The sequence below is a fragment of the Botryllus schlosseri genome, chromosome 5 (genome assembly GCF_051294905.1).
Source record: "Botryllus schlosseri isolate E-star chromosome 5, Bs_hap1, whole genome shotgun sequence".
Lineage (NCBI taxonomy): Eukaryota > Metazoa > Chordata > Ascidiacea > Stolidobranchia > Styelidae > Botryllus > Botryllus schlosseri.
The window spans coordinates 5,484,944-5,502,407 of record NC_137240.1 but is presented as its reverse complement, the minus strand read 5'-3'; the positions used below and the strand labels follow the sequence as shown (position 1 = coordinate 5,502,407).

At 40.8% G+C, this 17,464-nt stretch overlaps 2 protein-coding genes across 2 annotated transcripts in view; both read left to right on the top strand.

Annotated features, from left to right (window-relative positions):
- LOC145439649 (meprin A subunit beta-like) overlaps positions 1-17,464 on the top strand; it is a 171,752-nt gene that overhangs the window by 111,107 nt on the left and 43,181 nt on the right. The gene's annotated exons all lie outside the window — the stretch shown is intronic.
- LOC145438753 (TNF receptor-associated factor 3-like) lies at positions 6,552-14,766 on the top strand. The gene is made up of 8 exons (XM_080316104.1): positions 6,552-6,744; positions 7,999-8,097; positions 8,743-8,901; positions 9,196-9,394; positions 9,492-9,577; positions 11,438-11,612; positions 13,140-13,222; positions 14,264-14,766. Exons 1-8 carry the CDS (start codon positions 6,742-6,744, stop codon positions 14,483-14,485), a joined length of 1,026 nt encoding a protein of 341 aa, XP_080172230.1. The 5' UTR covers positions 6,552-6,741; the 3' UTR covers positions 14,486-14,766.

The following is a 17,464-nucleotide window of genomic DNA, read 5'->3' as shown; positions in this document are numbered from 1 at the left end:
TGACGATCATTTTAAAAATTTAGAGGCTTCGCGGACCCCCTGAAAATGCTTCACGGACCCCCAGGGGTCCGCGGACCCCCGGTTGAGAACCACTGACCTAAAGAGTACGATACAATTAAACGTTGTTACAAATCAAGGGGACCATCAAAAGTAGATCTGATCGATAAATAAATCAAACCCTGACATACAAATATAAATAACAGGCATACGGGCTAAAATGGGGCGCACCACCGTATTCGAACTGCAGCAGCTAAAAGATTTTAACGAGCTTTAGAGCCTTAGAAAACTCGGTGGTATCGAGGTTAGGCATCATCCTTTCTCAACCCCTTGCGCAAATTCTGGATAATATCGACTGACCTCTTATTAAAATTCCTTCATAACATTGGCTGACAGCTATATCTTGGTGACTGACTATTTGAGTTGGCAACTTTAAACGGCGAAGAAATGCGTGTGATATAACAACTCATGCAATAATATATTTTAGGTGCTGTTCGAATAAGAAGATGACTTTCTGGGGGAAATGACTGCCATATCATATTAATAGCGCGGTGCCCCGTTAGTAATTTCGTGAGGTACCGGTACTAATCGAGTAATCATATTGCTTGTGAAAGTTAATGAAGGCACTATTGATATTGTAGGTTTTTATAATTTCATCAAAATACATAGCCAGTAACAACAAGCTAGACCTTTGAGCCGGACAAAGCAATTAACCAAGCGCCGTTTGAATTGAAACTTAACTTAATTGTGTGTGTGACATCGATCGCGGATTTCACTACACTTTGTTTTAGTCGAGCGTGAGTTAACCGACAGTGAGCTTAGTAGATCATGGTTTAGCTACGAATATCAACAGATATCGGCTTTGCTACACCGGCATAACGGTTTACCAGTAGGCCGTAAGGACAACCTTAAATGCCGTTTCCGGTCAGCACTCCTTCAACAAATTAGGCAGAAAACACTGTGGTGTGAGTAACAACACAAGTGCATGTTATTATTCACATATCAGACTAGTGATTACCTGAATCAGCAGAGAACCACTGGGCAGGACATCCACAAGGTCGTCGTGGACAGAATCGATCACTTCTAATATCAGTTATTGTAGGAAAGTGGGTAACGCGACATAGATCAACATCGCTATGACTGGTCAGCTGTTAAAGTTAACAACGATCTGCCAAACACAGTGGGATACTGGCCTATAATTTAAGACTGAGACTATGTTTTACGTAAGTCAATATGTCTGATGCGTACCCCAATAGAACAGTTAAACTTGACAGACGCTGCTCGACTAAAAACCGAATTGCTCATCTGCACGTTGCTGAAATGTCGGTGTGAGGCCTTCGGCGTGAACGTGTTCTTACGTAAAAATATTTCAACCTGCCTGGGCTCGGTGGATTTGACTACGATTAGGGCTGGGCAAAATCGAGTACCTGATTGATTTGGTTCTGAATCACGTATCGCGCTTCGAGTCGAGTCGAGTATTTGACTATCACTCATTATGACGTCACAATAGAATGTACTATGTCAAAGTTCAAATACGTACCTTTTTTTTGCCACCACAAAGAACATTATGCCTGTTATTCATCACATAAAAGATACTCCGGTATTTTTTCGACCATACCGATTTCATTGCAGTTCTTGACAATGTTGTGAGATGATCATAATTTCGGAAATGTGTTACTTCCAGCAACGTTCGTAGCTTTGTACTATGTCTCGTATGCTGCAACATCGACCAATCAAGTTTTCAAGGCTTCCTCTGGGGAAAATAGTATCAAAACTATAATACTCGTCAGTAATTCAACTTTCAGTTGCGAGGAGCGTATAATTTCAGTACTCAAAAAAACTGTCTTTTACTACTAGACTCGAATCATTAAAATTAATAGTCGATTCAGATTCGCGTAACCGAATCATTGTGCCCAGCCCTAACTACGACAGGCCTGAATCTGATCAGAAGCCAACGGGCAGATTTCGGAGTAAGGGCCTACATTGTTGCCGATTCCAACGCGATATTTACAATAATATTATCGCTGCGACCCTGAGTAACTTTTGCGCAAATGAGTGAAAATGATGTGAAATGAGAGATGCCGTTTGCAACCTGGAACGAGTTTCAATGTGACTTTCTTCTGAATCACTTCTATATAGCGGCCGGTAACTGGATATCAAACAAGGACATTCAGGAAATGGTTCCAGGTCTGGCATTTCCTATGATAAAAGTCCACGTGTTCTGCAATGACAGCATCACAACGTTTGTGGTTGCTAGTGGCAAAGGATGGCGTTTGTGTTCACTCGTGATCTCAAATTATCTTAAGGCTGATTCAAATTACTGTTGGTCAATAGAAATTAGTGAATTGTGATTGGAATAATAGTCATAAGACAAAAGACATGTTTCATAGTCAACATTTGATGTTCCAGGGGTGGGCCAACCATACGGCTCTTTGAGTCTTTGATTGCGACTTTTTCATGATGGTCATTTTGGTAGAGAGGCTTAACCTGATTATAAATTGATGCATTCTATCACGTATCAAAAATAAGAGTTTTGTTTTCGTGTTGTTTTTTTCCATGTAGTTTGCGTTTTAATAATTTAGAGCAGGGTTCGGGAACCTTTTTCGTCCAAATAGACATATTGGCCCGATAATTTTCATTGTAACTCCCAAGCAGCCATACAATTCAATAAATTATTACGACAAAGTTGAAAATTCGTGACGTCATGGTAGCACTAAATCGAAATCACTACATGGGATTCGTCGTTTGCGTCATATTCTCTCTGTAAAATCTCGTTGTTAACATTTTTATTCCCAAAATCACGCAATTTCCATGTTTATTGATAGAAAATAAAGCGCGAAAGGAGAGGCGAGGTGAGGGCCGAAACAGCACTTCGCGAGGCCCGCCCCAAAGCCCTGGTCTTGGGCTCCCATTTCATGATAAATCAAACCCGACCCCATTTGCACCAAACCCACCGCTGCTGTTCACAGAATGTGGTGTTATGGAGAGTCGGTGTGTATTTATTGTGTATAGTCGCGACAAGGGCGAAAAAATTTCAAATTTCAAATTTTATCATGTCCCTACAATATTTATATTTGCATATATCTATTTATTTTATTATATATATTTTTATGTATATTTGCTACCATCCTCTCTCAGCCCAAGTGATCAAAATTACCGATAGAGCCGAAGGAGGTGGTGCCTTCGAAACCGTAGGTATAGGTTAGGATGCTAATTACTAAAAGACGCAAATGATTTCAAATTGGTATTTCTTCACTGGCAAATAATTTTTTCCTTTCGGGATGGCATTTGTCCTGTAGGGTTAAGGTCACCAGGACAGGAACATTCTACGCCAGCCATTGAGGTGCCTATGGACAATTAAACATATATGTATACATCGAAGTTTTCGGTCAGCACAAGGGCATTCCTTTTCGGCCAAGGTCTTCTCGCTGCTGATCGTTCTGGCACACTTCTAGGAGTCGCATGTTACATTGTCTCTAACTTCATATGTCTTGGTGCGCCGTGGCGCAGTAATGGCCGACACCGAAGTCTCCCATTTCCATTAATCATGCGTATTTTTGTTTGGTGACGGGTACCCCAAGACCAAGATATATGAAATTGTTAAATCGCGCGCAGCGCGAAAAAGTTTTGAAAAAGTTACACGAATTTCTAAAAAATTACTACATAATTTATGTTAATTCACGAAATAATATTGGCCCCTTCAAGTTCGGCCCCACCCCCACCCCCAATTAGGGGTTTGGGGTACAGCAGTTACAGTCCCGACTCCAAAATAGCCGTTTTAATGCGCCATCGCCCCCGATCGCCCCCTTCGTTGTTTTCGCCCCCTATCGCCCCCTTCATCCTATTTCGCCCCCCTATCACCCCTTTCGTTATTTTTGCCCCCCTAGACCGCCAAATCGCCCCCTGGGGGGCGATATCGCCCACGTTTGGAACCACTGGTTTAGAGGAAGGCGGCACTACGGGGTTAGAACTTTGCAATTGAACTCTCGAATCATTGAACTCTCGAATCAAGTTCATATAAAACTTTTTACCCGCAATCACGGTGGATGGTTATCAATCAATTATATATCACCGAGTGCATATATGCACTTGAAAAATTATTAGCGGTAGCGCGAGGCACGATCATTTCCGGACTAACAATGGGGAATACGGCTCTTCCGTTATATATTGTAAAGCAGGGGTCACCAACACGCCGCCCGCGAGGTCACATTTGGCGACCTGCGACCTGATTTCAAAATTTCAGAAGAACGGTTAGTAAAGCATTTTGAAATTCCGAAATTGATTTCAGTTTAAAGATTTGGTTGTTGTTGTTCAAAGTAAGCTATTATCCTGTGCCCTATATCGCTATTCCTCACTAGCAGATACGGCTTCGGCGATGGTAATATCATTCCAGCGAGGACAAATATGCTGATATGAATGGGCAGGGACATATTCCCATGACTTGCAATGGTTCACCACTGCCAGAACCGAGACGCTTAGAAAGCGACTTCGGGCTCCCCGAAATACCAGTCATTACGAAGAGATATAGTTTTACAGAAAGTACCTAGTCCAGCTAACCCCACTATCGATTCTTTGGTCCAGGACAGGATACAGGGATGGTCAATCCACGGCAATAGCAGCAAAATTATGCGGCCGACAACGCTTAATTCGATTAGGATGAGTGGACGGCCGTCAATGTGCAAATTGAATTTACGAATAGACTCCCTAATTAATGAGTTTGAATTATTCTTGAAATTTTCTTCGCACTACGCGCGGTTCTATGCGACTTGATTTTGGGTTTTATTATAGTAGCGTCCTTTGTAATCCGAGCCCCACAGTACATATGCAAAAAGAGGAAAAGAGGAAAATGATGCGCCCTATAACAAAGAGATACCACTTTGTAACCGTGCTCCCTTATTACGAAGTAAATTTGTTTCTGGTAGGCCTATACGTTTGGGCGAAGCCAATAATATCTTTCCTTAATACCGAAAATTCTGATGGGATATCAAGAAATAACAGCATGCAACGAAGGGACTTATAACAATTGACCCACCCAAAGGATGGTGATATGTGAAACTACAATAATATGAATGACGACATTCACTCATGAATATGAACAAATTTACACGCTTGCCGCAAATTTCAGATATGCGGATCACACATGAAGCAGGACTGTCCACCTATGTGATAATATATGAATTTATATTAAATCACTGTATTTTGTTTCAAACGCGGCCACTAAACCACGTATTATGCAGTATTATTATTAGCACGTTAGTAACGATAGAACACGCCTTCGTTGCTTAGAGATGAGAAAACGTTGCCCCGTCTGATGCATTAACGTATTCGTAGAGCCACTTGGTGGTACAACAGCACTTTATACAATTTAATAAGATATTCATATTGAAATATTTTAAATTGTAATAAGTAATATATTGAAATAAACCTGACTACCGTTGGCTGACACTCGTCAGGGGTATTTGTGTGCAAGAACATTATAATGTATAAGCAAGTAGTATACTATTCGCAATGCGCATTGCGCTTGTACATAATGCAATTAGTGAACGAACAAACTTTCATATAGAATCGAAGTTCTGTACCTCTAATGAGCTCTTTGCTTATATATATACGATACAACATTTACCCGGTGTTCTCGACGGTTTTTTTCAGCGAGAATACACACGGGGAATCCCCGGGGTGTGACGCGTGAGGAATGTCAACGATACCGCGCTTCTATGATATCACTATGATGCAATCGCATCGTCACGAGGCAGGTTTTAGTCAGGGTCTGCAGGAGCAATATGGCAGATTAGCGTTAACTGCAAAATTTGTCAACAATACCGACGATCATGTTGGATTGGATGCAGGATTTCACTATTCGTATACCATAACACCGGTTCGCGACTCGATTCGCGGGATCGATATTGCACTGGCATAGTAACTATATAACAGAGTGGCGGTCACGGAAATGCAACAACTTCGCCGAGTACTAACCATGTTAACACCTCGTAATGGCATAAACTAGCAGTATGTGACTTCGATTTAATCGATATCTTAAACGTGCATTATACCATAAGTTCATAAGCTCTTTAGTTGAATGTTTCGCAAACATTCTGATTTAATTAATCGTCTTGGTGACCCAGACGGATTGCTTGACAAGTAAATAGTTTGAACTATGGACTCGGTCAGCTTTAATCAATCAGTGTAAAATGATTTCCGTACTCTTTGGAGTTATGAGGTGTGTATTATTAATAAGATTGTCCGAAAGGAATGCGTCCTCTTGGTGAATATTATTACATCAGATTTAGTAACAACAATACTTAGACTTACTTACTGAACGCTGGTAAGTCACTCGTGTAGGTCACTTTCGCAAATCTAGAATATATGTGTTGTGCAATCAGTTACTTTGATCTTTAACCTTTGTTATCGCCGCATTTCAGATACTGTTATCTCTGTGTGTGTATGTCTCACACCGAAAACATGTGACGATTTCGTAAGTGCTGGTATTTCAGTCACCGAGAATGAAATACAAATGTGAACAAATTGCAGTGTTTCAGTTCCCCACGTGCTATATATACACACATTCCCCTTTTTAATCCTCCCGTAACCTAATAGGTAGCAACTTACCCGCGAGTAGATATAGCTGCTAGTGTTTCAAGACTGCTCACTGCTAATATATCAGCGTTTGGGAGCAGTTCTCAAACGTGTGTGAAAGACCTAGATACATCTCATACCAATGGGTAATATCGAACTCCTGGCAGACTCATGGTGAGTTAATTTCATGTCGGCTATTGCGAACGCTGTTAGGGATATAAGAGAAATGCGTCTGATCGGAGGAACTCTGGCATCCGTCCTAATATCCTCGGATTGACTATGGAGTTAAGCCATAAAGGGGCTACGTCGTGATGCATACTGCCATCGGGTAACATCGATAAAATAAATGTTATCGTTAATATATATTGCGTCACCATCTCCGTAAGGACGAAGGAACCGTATACGGCGCCTCGCGCCCAACTCACTTATTTGCTTACAGCCAGCGGTTTTCAAACTTTGTTACCACGCACCACCTCGAGGTTCTATGATTTTATTGCGTACCAACTAACTGTTGAAAATTTCAATTTTCATCCAAATGTATATAGGATTATTAAGGTGGCGGATTAGCAACTAAGTCGGTCCGGAAATTTTGAAACAAATGCAGCCTACGAGCTACTCCGTCCTTGATTAACACACGCCATAACAATGTAAAATTTAACGTGAAGGTTGCAATTGTTTGTCATTCAGCGGCGGACGCTGGTGCGCTGGGACAGTCGCACTATTTCTTTGAGAGTATTGGTTCGGATAATACACTTCTCGAATGATTGTCTCTCAGTTAATGGCAAGGCTACTGATATTGCGTCGGTCAGCTATGTTACGGTTAATAATGGGATTTATTTATCGTCCACTAATTGACAATGGCATGTTCAAAAGATAAAGTTAAGATGATCTTCCGTGATCTCAAAAAAATACTGTTACTCCAATGACTCGCATGCAATCAAGTTTCGATTCAATCAACTACATTTTCTTATCACTGCTGTAGAATCTTAGCTCCAACGCTTCGCAATATCCCTGCCAAATACAAGCACATTATTGTCGGTATACACCCACGAGTATATCATGTCATCGAGCTGCCTTTAGTGGCCCTCAACCTGGGGCTGCGGGGGGGGGGGGGCGTGAAAGCATCTGACAGGGGGGTGAAGAGGCGGTCACCTGAAAAAAAATTCGCGATTTACCTCTAATATTCATGCGTGTTTCCCCATATATAAAGAGAATTTCATATTTTTGAATTCTCTCATCAACAGTCATAACCTTCCATGCCATCAAAGAATCTGTTGCGGTTGCTAGCATCCCGGTTGGATCTTGTGAAATGACGATAAGGGGGGAGCAGAATTTTTCACTATCATAAAGGGGAGCGTGTCTGAAAAAGGGTTGAGAACCATTGCTTCATAGCATCTGAGTTTTATTCACGGGGGAATCTATTTATAGGATCCAGGAGGTCCAGAAAGTCAAAGACAATCTCTCGTATCCGGCAATTTATGGTCAACAGAGACTTCCGTATCGATGTCGGACTTGGGTGAAATTAAAGTATGATCCTTATGGAAATGATTCGTTCGTCAACAGCTGTACAATTGAATATATAGACGTATGGAGATTATAGATAGATTTTTATCGGGTCTGTGACGTAGATTTGGGTGATGATCCGACTATATCTGGATGCGTCGATTTCTTCGTCGCACGCAGTCTGCATTCTCTGGCCCACTATCGGTCAATTGTGTAACCGTTCTTGCTTATGTTTCTTAATCTTTATTTACCTATTGAACCTTGAAGCCTTGAAACATTCGATGCCTGGAAAACCGGATTCCGCGACTTCTTTCCGTTGAGTTGACCTATTTTTCGCGTCATATGCAGCATAAGCCGTCTTCACGTGCATTTTTATCCGTGTTTATTAAATATATCTCATTGGACGTTCTAACATATTCTTCCCCTTATCGCTTCCGCCCCACTTGCCCCTTCGGTATTTTCGCGCTCCTGTTTTCCAAAGCCGCCCACTGGCGTGGGTGGGGGTGGGGGTGGGGAGCGATTCCAGCCACGCTTGAACCACTGACTTACATGAGTTGGATGTACCGAAAATAGTGTTGCTAACTATCCACGTCTCCAATTTATATGCAAGCAGCGACTTATTCTTAGTCGGGGCGACTTATTCTTAGTCGCAGCGATTTATGTTATCAGACACAGATGCAATCTCAGCTCCGGCATCTGCAACGCATGGTAGCAGAATTGAAGAACTCTACAACTCAAGACCGAATGAGATATGAAGAGTTATTTCGACAAATGACTGCTTCAAAAGAAACAATGAAATCGACAGAGTTCAGACTTACTAATTTACAGGTAAAATCGAATATGTATATCTATGATGTTAGGGCGGAATTTGATTAAGGGCAGGACCGTAACCGCCGCACCCCAAACACCCCAATTGGAGGTGGCCGGGCTCAAAGTGGGGCCAAAATGTTTTCGTAAATTAGCATAAATCATAGTTATTTTGAAACCCAGAAATTGGATTCGAATTAAAATTAAAGCATAGAAATATATCACAAATTTGATTAGAATTAGAAGAAACAAACATAACTACTATTGTTAGACGTGGTGGGCGGTGATGAACGAGTCTTAAAACACTATTCACAGAAATTTGTAGCGGCGCAGTCGGACAGCGCAAACGTAACCAAAAAACAAGTAGCCGACAATTATAACGAATCGAAAACCGTCGCCACAGCGATAGAACTTGAACTCGGTCAGTTGAGAGGTCAAATTGAAACGATGAATAGGTCAATACAAGAGCTTGCGACCGTCAGGGGCGGAGCTGCGGCGGCCACCTCTTTGCCGGGTTAGTATAATAGAAATTGGGATAAAATCTTGTGTCTAATCGGAGGAGTTACGTCGATTACGCTAGTTTATGATATCACGACGAACCTTGTTTGTAGACAACGTAATGCAGTTATTTGACGCGGTGGATCGGCAGCTGGGGGTGTATGATACCAGGCTCGCCGAAATGGATGTGCGCTTTCAGGTGAGAATTCGTATTAGCTGGTGTGGAATCAAATTATGGATCTGTAGCGAATTATTCAAGTGTTATGCAGACGTAGAAAATTACGTACAGTGTTATATATTTGTGCATATACGCCGGGATCGCCGCGTACAAAAATTATTTCCAAATCCTTATTGACATTAGCAGCTGAATTTCAAGTCAATATCTATTTCCACATCAAGAATGGAGTTGCTGCCGCGTTTAAATCAACTTTTATATACAGAAGTATTCATGAAGATGTAATACCATCGATTTTACAAAACATCAAACAAGTAAACGAGGGGTTGAGGTCGTTGAGGGTTGTCGTTAGCGCGAAACCATACTCGTAAGCAGTTCAATAATTCGATTTAAATGAACTAATACCTCGAATACGATGCTCGCAACACTAACAGTTAAGACAACAGCAACATAAATATACGGAACGGTCCTCAGTACCAGAAACAGGTAGACTGGTAGACAGCAGTTTCTAACCTTACAATTCACGCCAGTACATTGCGACGAATCATCATTAATACAAAAAGGTAATAAACGACAATGACATCAGTACCAATTTACCACCAAACATACAACAAGGTTATAGGAAAATAATAAATTATTGGCATCATGTTCAAGATTCGAATATAAAATCATTTCAGCCCCTGGGAAGAAATGATTATGGAGAATTTGGTAGAAAATTGCCTAAAAACGGAAGATTTTGACCTAAAAAAAAACTTAATTGTGACCAAATTTTGACCTCATGTATGCGAATTAGGTGTTTTCGCACATAATGTTAAAATTGTATCACTACTCTTCATTTCTGCTCGGAACCTTATGAAGTAGTTTGACCTGAAAAAACGTTTTTGACCTACAAACTGACTAATCTTTACTTGAAAAAACGTGTATTTTAACGAAATGTGGCTCTATGAAGAATTGCAGTAGTTACATTACTTATTATAGCATAGAAATATTTAAAATTTATTGATGTACAACGAAATATACTTTCCAACATTCTCGGGTAGAAAGTTTATGTCCTTATTAAGTTGAAGTTATGCGTACACTGCTGGTGACACACCGTGTTGCTTCATTCTGACAATGTTGTCTACATCACAATTTTTCGTCATGCGCTTCTTGATATAAGAACCATGCAATTCTCAAGCAGTCTTGCTTCAGTTAGGATATTGCGGTACGTTGGCCATAATACAATTTCACAGCATTTGTTTCATTTGACCGTTTATTATTCACAATGAGCAGACAATGGGACGCTTACAAGGGTAGGCCTATAAAGTACGCTACAAGTTGTAAAATATCAAATGATAAGTTCCCGATAGTGCAAAACCTACGATACAAACGAAATGCAGAGTTCAACATTTTTTGACTTTGAACGAACAGCTTCTTGGAGGTATAGAACTTCAATATACAATTGAATAGTATATTCATATTGAAATGAACCCGAATATTTTCGGCTGACACTCGTCCGGGGTAATCGTCAGCAACTAGTAGATAATTCAAAAGAACAGGGTATATCAACAATCGTAGCACAAAATATGACGTCACCAGCATGAAATGTCGAATACGAGAGCGTTCAATGTACTATTTTTAGATGATACACGCACTCTTTTTGTTGACACTTTGTAAGCAATTTTGACAATTTTGACTTCTTTTGGCATGTCAAAAACAATCACCTTACTCATTACTCATTACCACTGACGACTAATATTATCGGCCAAGTGTCTACAAATCATGTCTGAGCAGGCGTTGCTTGATTTAACAATCCAATTGAGAAGATATATCTAGACCTGAGTGGTATACGATGCGCTATTACTAACTCGCAGACCTTTGGTAGAAATGAGCTTATTTACGAAGGTGATAGAATCAACAAGCTACAATGGGGTTCTGATCTGGAAGATCACGGATTTCCTTAGGCGGAAAGACGACGCGCGAAACGGAAAGACACTTTCCATTTATAGCCAACCATTCTACACTTCCAGATACGGTTACAAAATGTGTTTGAGGGTGTACCTTAATGGAGATGGAATGGGTATGTAATCTTACGTATTCTGGGTAAATTCGGGCTCTGCGAATATGGTCAAATCGTTTTGTATCCTTTTTTTATCTAATTTCGTGTCCGATGGTGTGGAATGGTGTATCTGGCAGTGGCGCTCAACCTTTTTGACCTCGCGGACCGGTAATGCTTACTTTTTGATACTATATATTTATATGTAGTTCTCATGAAGTTTCGGCAAGGCGTAGCTCGCTGATTGTGATTGGTCGGCATTCTTGAAAGAAATGCGACTTAGCTATTTACTATCGCCTCTATTATACTGCCGGGCGTTGCTTAATTGCATTGTCAGAATTTACCGAAGTTTGTTTAAAATTCTCCGTAGCTTTCGCATATAACTTGAGCGAAACGAGTTGTAGGCTAGTTTAAAAAAATTCTTGTAGCACTAACACCATTGTGACGCACGCACAAAGTAGAATATGAACGCTCATTTAAGACACCATACAACAAATACGTTCAAGAACTCCTACCTAAGTGTTGGGAGTTTATCTAGGCTCCTCCTCGTCACCTCATCCGCGCCAGCGGTGTCTTTAGTTTAGAAGTGGTCCGTGCTACAAATCGACAGATGGTGAATAAAGATAAAAGACAATCGGCCTGATGTAAATGTCGATTGTAGTCGATAGAATGAATAACACAGACAAACGTACCAAACTCCTAAATACGTTTAAAATTTGATGTTTTATTTCTCTATAGTTAATGGACAAGAGCCCAGCTTCTTGCATTCTGGAATTGAGATATAAAATCCTAATATATATCTGGCGGGCCCGCAGGAAACTTTCCTCGGACCGGCGGTTAAAAACCACTGATCTATGAGATATATTTGCACCCCGCGAGAGGTCGTTTGGGAGGTTGGCGAAATCACCAATCAGCACTGCGCAACGAGAGATCAACTCCAAGTCGTCTTTGATTTCGATTTCTCTTTGCATTATCATATGATGTTTATATATAATTAATAGTGGATTTTTGGAAAGACTTTTGACAAGTGTATGACTTGACGCCACAATTAAGAACAAACAAGAAATCGGCCTGAGTATGACAATTTTGACAGTCGCAATTGCAACCGCGGCAATTTGTGGCGTACCACGATTGCAATTCGACTGTGGGCTGTGATGAATTTTCCGGCATGCTTTTGCTCATATCTCCTTACTTTTCGTCCTAATGCGGGGAGAATACACCCCATTTTACAATTTCCTTTTCGGAAAAAGCTACTAGCACACCAGTTTGTTGGCGACCTCACCAATCATCACTGTGAAACGAAAGATCAACTCCCAGTCTTTACCTGGTAGAGCTTTCCGTCGAATATTATCTTCAATCAATTGTCGTCTCGGTGTTCGATTTCTCTTTAAAATATCATATGATGTTTATAATTGGCAATATCGACAGACACAATTGCAACCTCTGGAATATCTGATGTGTGCCACCACTGAAATTCACCTACGGCATCTGATGAATGTTACGGCACACTTTTGCGGCCTAATCGATAAGAGTTTGCATCCATGTTTTCAGGAAAAAATACCCATATCTCCTTATTTTTCGTCCTAATGCGGGGAGAATATGATGCTCTTTTACAATTTCCTTTCCGGCAAAAGGTAATTTTACGATATTTTGCGATATCAGCAATCATCATAGATTAAGGTGATCGGTAACGAAGAATTAATTCTTAAATGGAACGCTTATGTGTATTTCGTATTTACAAGCCAAAGAACTGTCTGTTAATGGAATTTTTGTTAGGTTGAGGACGTCAAAGTTGTCAACGTAGCTACTCAAGCATTGGTAAATCTTCAACTCAAATATAAGTAGAATCAAGTAGGCCATGGTAGATGTGGCGAGTTTTGAGGTAGGTTAAAACTACTCCCAGTAGAAGTAGTAAATGAAATGCTGAGACACTCATCTATATACTCAAGTACGTGATTACAAAACTATAATCGCTCGATGCCTCTCATACTCTTAGCAGTCAGGTGGATGTTGGCTACTTTCGAAACTGCCCGATGAATCTTCCCAACCTACACAGAATGACTAAGGATACTAAAAGTAGGAATACCTTTCGAAAATAGTGTCCGATTACAAGAACCACGGGGATACTTGGGTGGTTTCCACGGTTATTATGATAAATGCACTCGTAAACGTGATGTAAGCGTGTCTGAGAGCTACTTTATAAGTAAATAAATTCGCATCATAAACCGTAATGTAGCAGTATAAGTAGTCTTTGAACGCGCACACAGTTCGCTGTGGTATCAGAGTATCTTATGCCTAAGCCTACCTAACATATTTTGAGATAATTAAGTTTTTGTAAAGTTCTAATTGTCTTTCTGTCGTATCTAAGCCGTCTTTAAATTTGAAACAATATGAGAAACATAATCATGGCGAGGGCCGAAAAATATTGACAATTTTACAAAGAATTGATTTTCTCAAAATTTGAAAAATGGACAAAGGCTATCTTGATTCCACAGCGACGAAAAAGGCTCTACCCAAGTCTTCATAGAGACTACAAGGATCATAACCGAGGTGATAGAATCAGTCATGTAAATGAGCAAAGATATACAGTTACAGTTCTTCGTTACTGACCACATCTGCTTCTCCTTTTCTTGATTTTTTCGTTACTTGTGTCAGATCTCACCATTATTGCGCAGGTCACGCTCATGCTGTTGGATCAAAGTAGCGATCGACGCCACCTTACGGACGTGTTCCGTCCGGATCCATCGTCCTCTTCGTTCAGGCGACCTCAAACCGATATGAATATCGCCAGCGGTTGCCCGATGTTCGTCCCCCACGATGCAGTTCTAAATAGCCCATACTCTAAAGAAGACACAATTTTTATAAAATGCGTAATAGATACGAGCGATTTAAACTAGCAATGTCGCGTCGAGACGGAAATAGGCGTGTGCGTCTCGGTGCAGAATACACGCGGAAACGGACCAAGGCCCTCACTTACGAATTACGGATATACACGTCTAATTTCGGTCTCCTTTCTATTTCATGGCTATACGTAATTATAGTATTAGCAATAAGATATATTTTACATAGAAAGCATGTATTTGAGAGAAGGAGGAAAACTCCACGAAACATTAACGGGCGACTTTCCTAATATATCGTGATAATCGTATATTCTAGTAATGTATTGATGTACTGATTATTTCCGCTGATAAACGTTGCATAGGTATTGCAGCACTATACATGGAGGCAGCGGTGTTGCTGTCTATGTTGAAAGGGTACGTTTTATCTCCTACATTATTCAAGGAACCACTCGTGGCCAAATGATCTCCTAATTACAGCATAAAGTTATAATATAAGTACCCCACTCGCGTCTCTAAACAAACGCGATGAAAAGTTAAGATCAGTTTCCGAATGTCGCTATTTTAGAAATAGGCCTACGTTACCGTGCACTCCCTGGTCGTAGCAATACATCAGAAACGAACGATGGTACCACGGCGCCATCAGATCCAAATAATGGGGTCTTGCAAGCGCCTGAATCGACCGACAGTGGGTGATGCCAAATGTCAGCAGCTCACCAGAAATCATTAGAAATATCAGTCTGGAGTCAAACGATCATGATTATCAAAACAATGGCACCCATGGTGAGTTGAGGTATCGAGTTCACTAAACGAGGGGAGTTCCATGATGTCTGTTGTCCGTGCAAGGTTGAGTTATAATTTGGAAGACCTCCTGATAATTTCGATGTTTGAGATGTAAGAATCGATTTCAGAGAGCTTTATTATACGTCTACCCAGCTTGAAAGAATTATCTCGCTCTCTCTCTCTCTGTCAGCTTAGACGAGAAGAAGCATTCTCTGTCATGTGTCCACCAACAGCAGCACTACCACAATAGCAATGAACAATCATCACAAAGAGAGAGAGAGAGAGAGTCTTTATTTTCACCCAACCAACAAACATAACAAACAGACAGCAATGATGGTAGTTACAGAAAATATGCATGCACAGTATTTGGTATCAGATAGGAATGATCGATACGACCGGGATGGTCTACTAGTCTGGTCACACCCGCGTCAAACAGGGGTAGGGGGGACCGGGGACAATTGTAACACTTTTTGGATTTTCTAACATTACGTGTTTTTCTCATGGAAATTTCATTAACATAACATAACATAACATGGTTGGGTTATATTTTTATCTGAACAAGTCACACACAATGTACAATGCGATAAGTCACAATGCGATGTCATGAACAGATAGGAGGATGTAGAACGACACGCATCAGTAGCGATCCTTTACTCTAACATCCACCTCGGCCTAGAGTGCCCGATGTCACAGTTCTTTTTCGATGTTGATCTCTTTGAAGCCGCGGCCCTTTCTACTAGTTCTTTTTCCATTCATTGTGAGTGCTTTCTTTCGTCGGGTCTTTTTCTGGGCTTTTTTGTCGCCGTAAGAACGGCAACGGCAGGGGAAGAGGAGCCCAGATAAACCTCCGGCGGGAATCGAACGCGGTTCGCCTGCGTGCTGGGCGTTTATCGTAACCACTACACTATCTCCCCTACTTTTCATTTCCGAAGTTTAATATCAAGAAGCCAACAACTCGATAGTTTATATAAAAACTAAAATGAAACTCAATCAACACTCAATCAGGGAAATTTTTGGTGGCGAAAATCGCCGCTCAAATGTTACAATCGCCACGTACCCAATACCCATGGGCAATTGTACCACCCATAGGGGTAATTATAACAGTGTTATTTATAAGTAAAAACAAACAAATTGAACAACGAAAACGGGAGCACAACTTGTATTATTGCATTAAACTAGAGAAATAGAAGTTTGAACGCTTCCAGGCTACGCCCCATAGCATTTTGGCAGTTGAATACAATATCACCCTTCGTGCCTTCTTTATGAGCTCAAAGTGTACAAGAACCACATTCATTCCATCATCTTCCTACACATATTAGGCATATTCTACCAAGGTGCTGTTGTTGCGCATGCACAATGGGTTGGGTATTGGGTGACATGCGAAGGTGTGAAACCGACATGGCTAGAATATTTTGGTTTAATGGGTCGATGATAGTGTAGTAAACGAGGACACAACATTCTGTTGCATCAATGCTAATGGCATTCTTCTGTTCTGTGCAAAATTAAAATAAATTGTTTAACAACAAATGACAAAATCTAAGTGGGCCATGCTCAAAGTCGGGGGATGAGGATTCAGTCATGGACAAGTTCTTAAATGACCATTGAAGGTCGACACACCGATTAACATGAGAAAGGGCGGTAGAATCACGGAAATATCGGACCCTAAGATTCACATCACCACTGCTGTATGGCCGTTCCGACAGAGGATCATGTTAGAATTGGTATGGCAAGGTATTATCTGTTTTGGTATTCAACTTCTGACTGTTGCTAGATTCATCTGCAGTAGATAAATGGTTATACCAACATATGAACAAAGATACTCAGCATTAAAAGATATTGTAACGGGGCAAAAGTAACAGAGTGTTAAAATTGCCCCTGACACGCTCGACCCTGATTAGTGTCTCAGTACGGTACCTTCACGGCGACGCGAGTCCTAGTGGTAACATTGTTCCAGCTACATATATCACGTTGTAACCACTTGAGGTATTATTCGTCTAAACAAATTATTCCAGATCAGAAAATATTTACTCCAGTGTCCAAAATTTCGTTTATTTCAAATTATTTCGGGGTTTCGCGTCGTATCTCAACGTAACTTCAGATATGTTAAGAGAGATAACTACCACATGCGCACACAAAATATCAGAGCATTTATCCACTCTACTAGCGGTGAGGTCTATTTGGACATTCGTCCTTTCCTTCCTTTCCTTCCTATAGTTTCATTTGTCCCCAGTCTCCCCTACACTTGTCTCGATACAG

Excerpts from the sequence above, each read along its gene's own strand:
- LOC145438753 (XM_080316104.1), top strand. Across the intron at positions 8,902-9,195 it reads TCAGACTTACTAATTTACAG|AAATTTGTAGCGGCGCAGTC; the intron begins GTAAAATCGAAT and ends CACTATTCACAG. Across the intron at positions 13,223-14,263 it reads AATTTCCTTTCCGGCAAAAG|GTCACGCTCATGCTGTTGGA; the intron begins GTAATTTTACGA and ends ATTATTGCGCAG.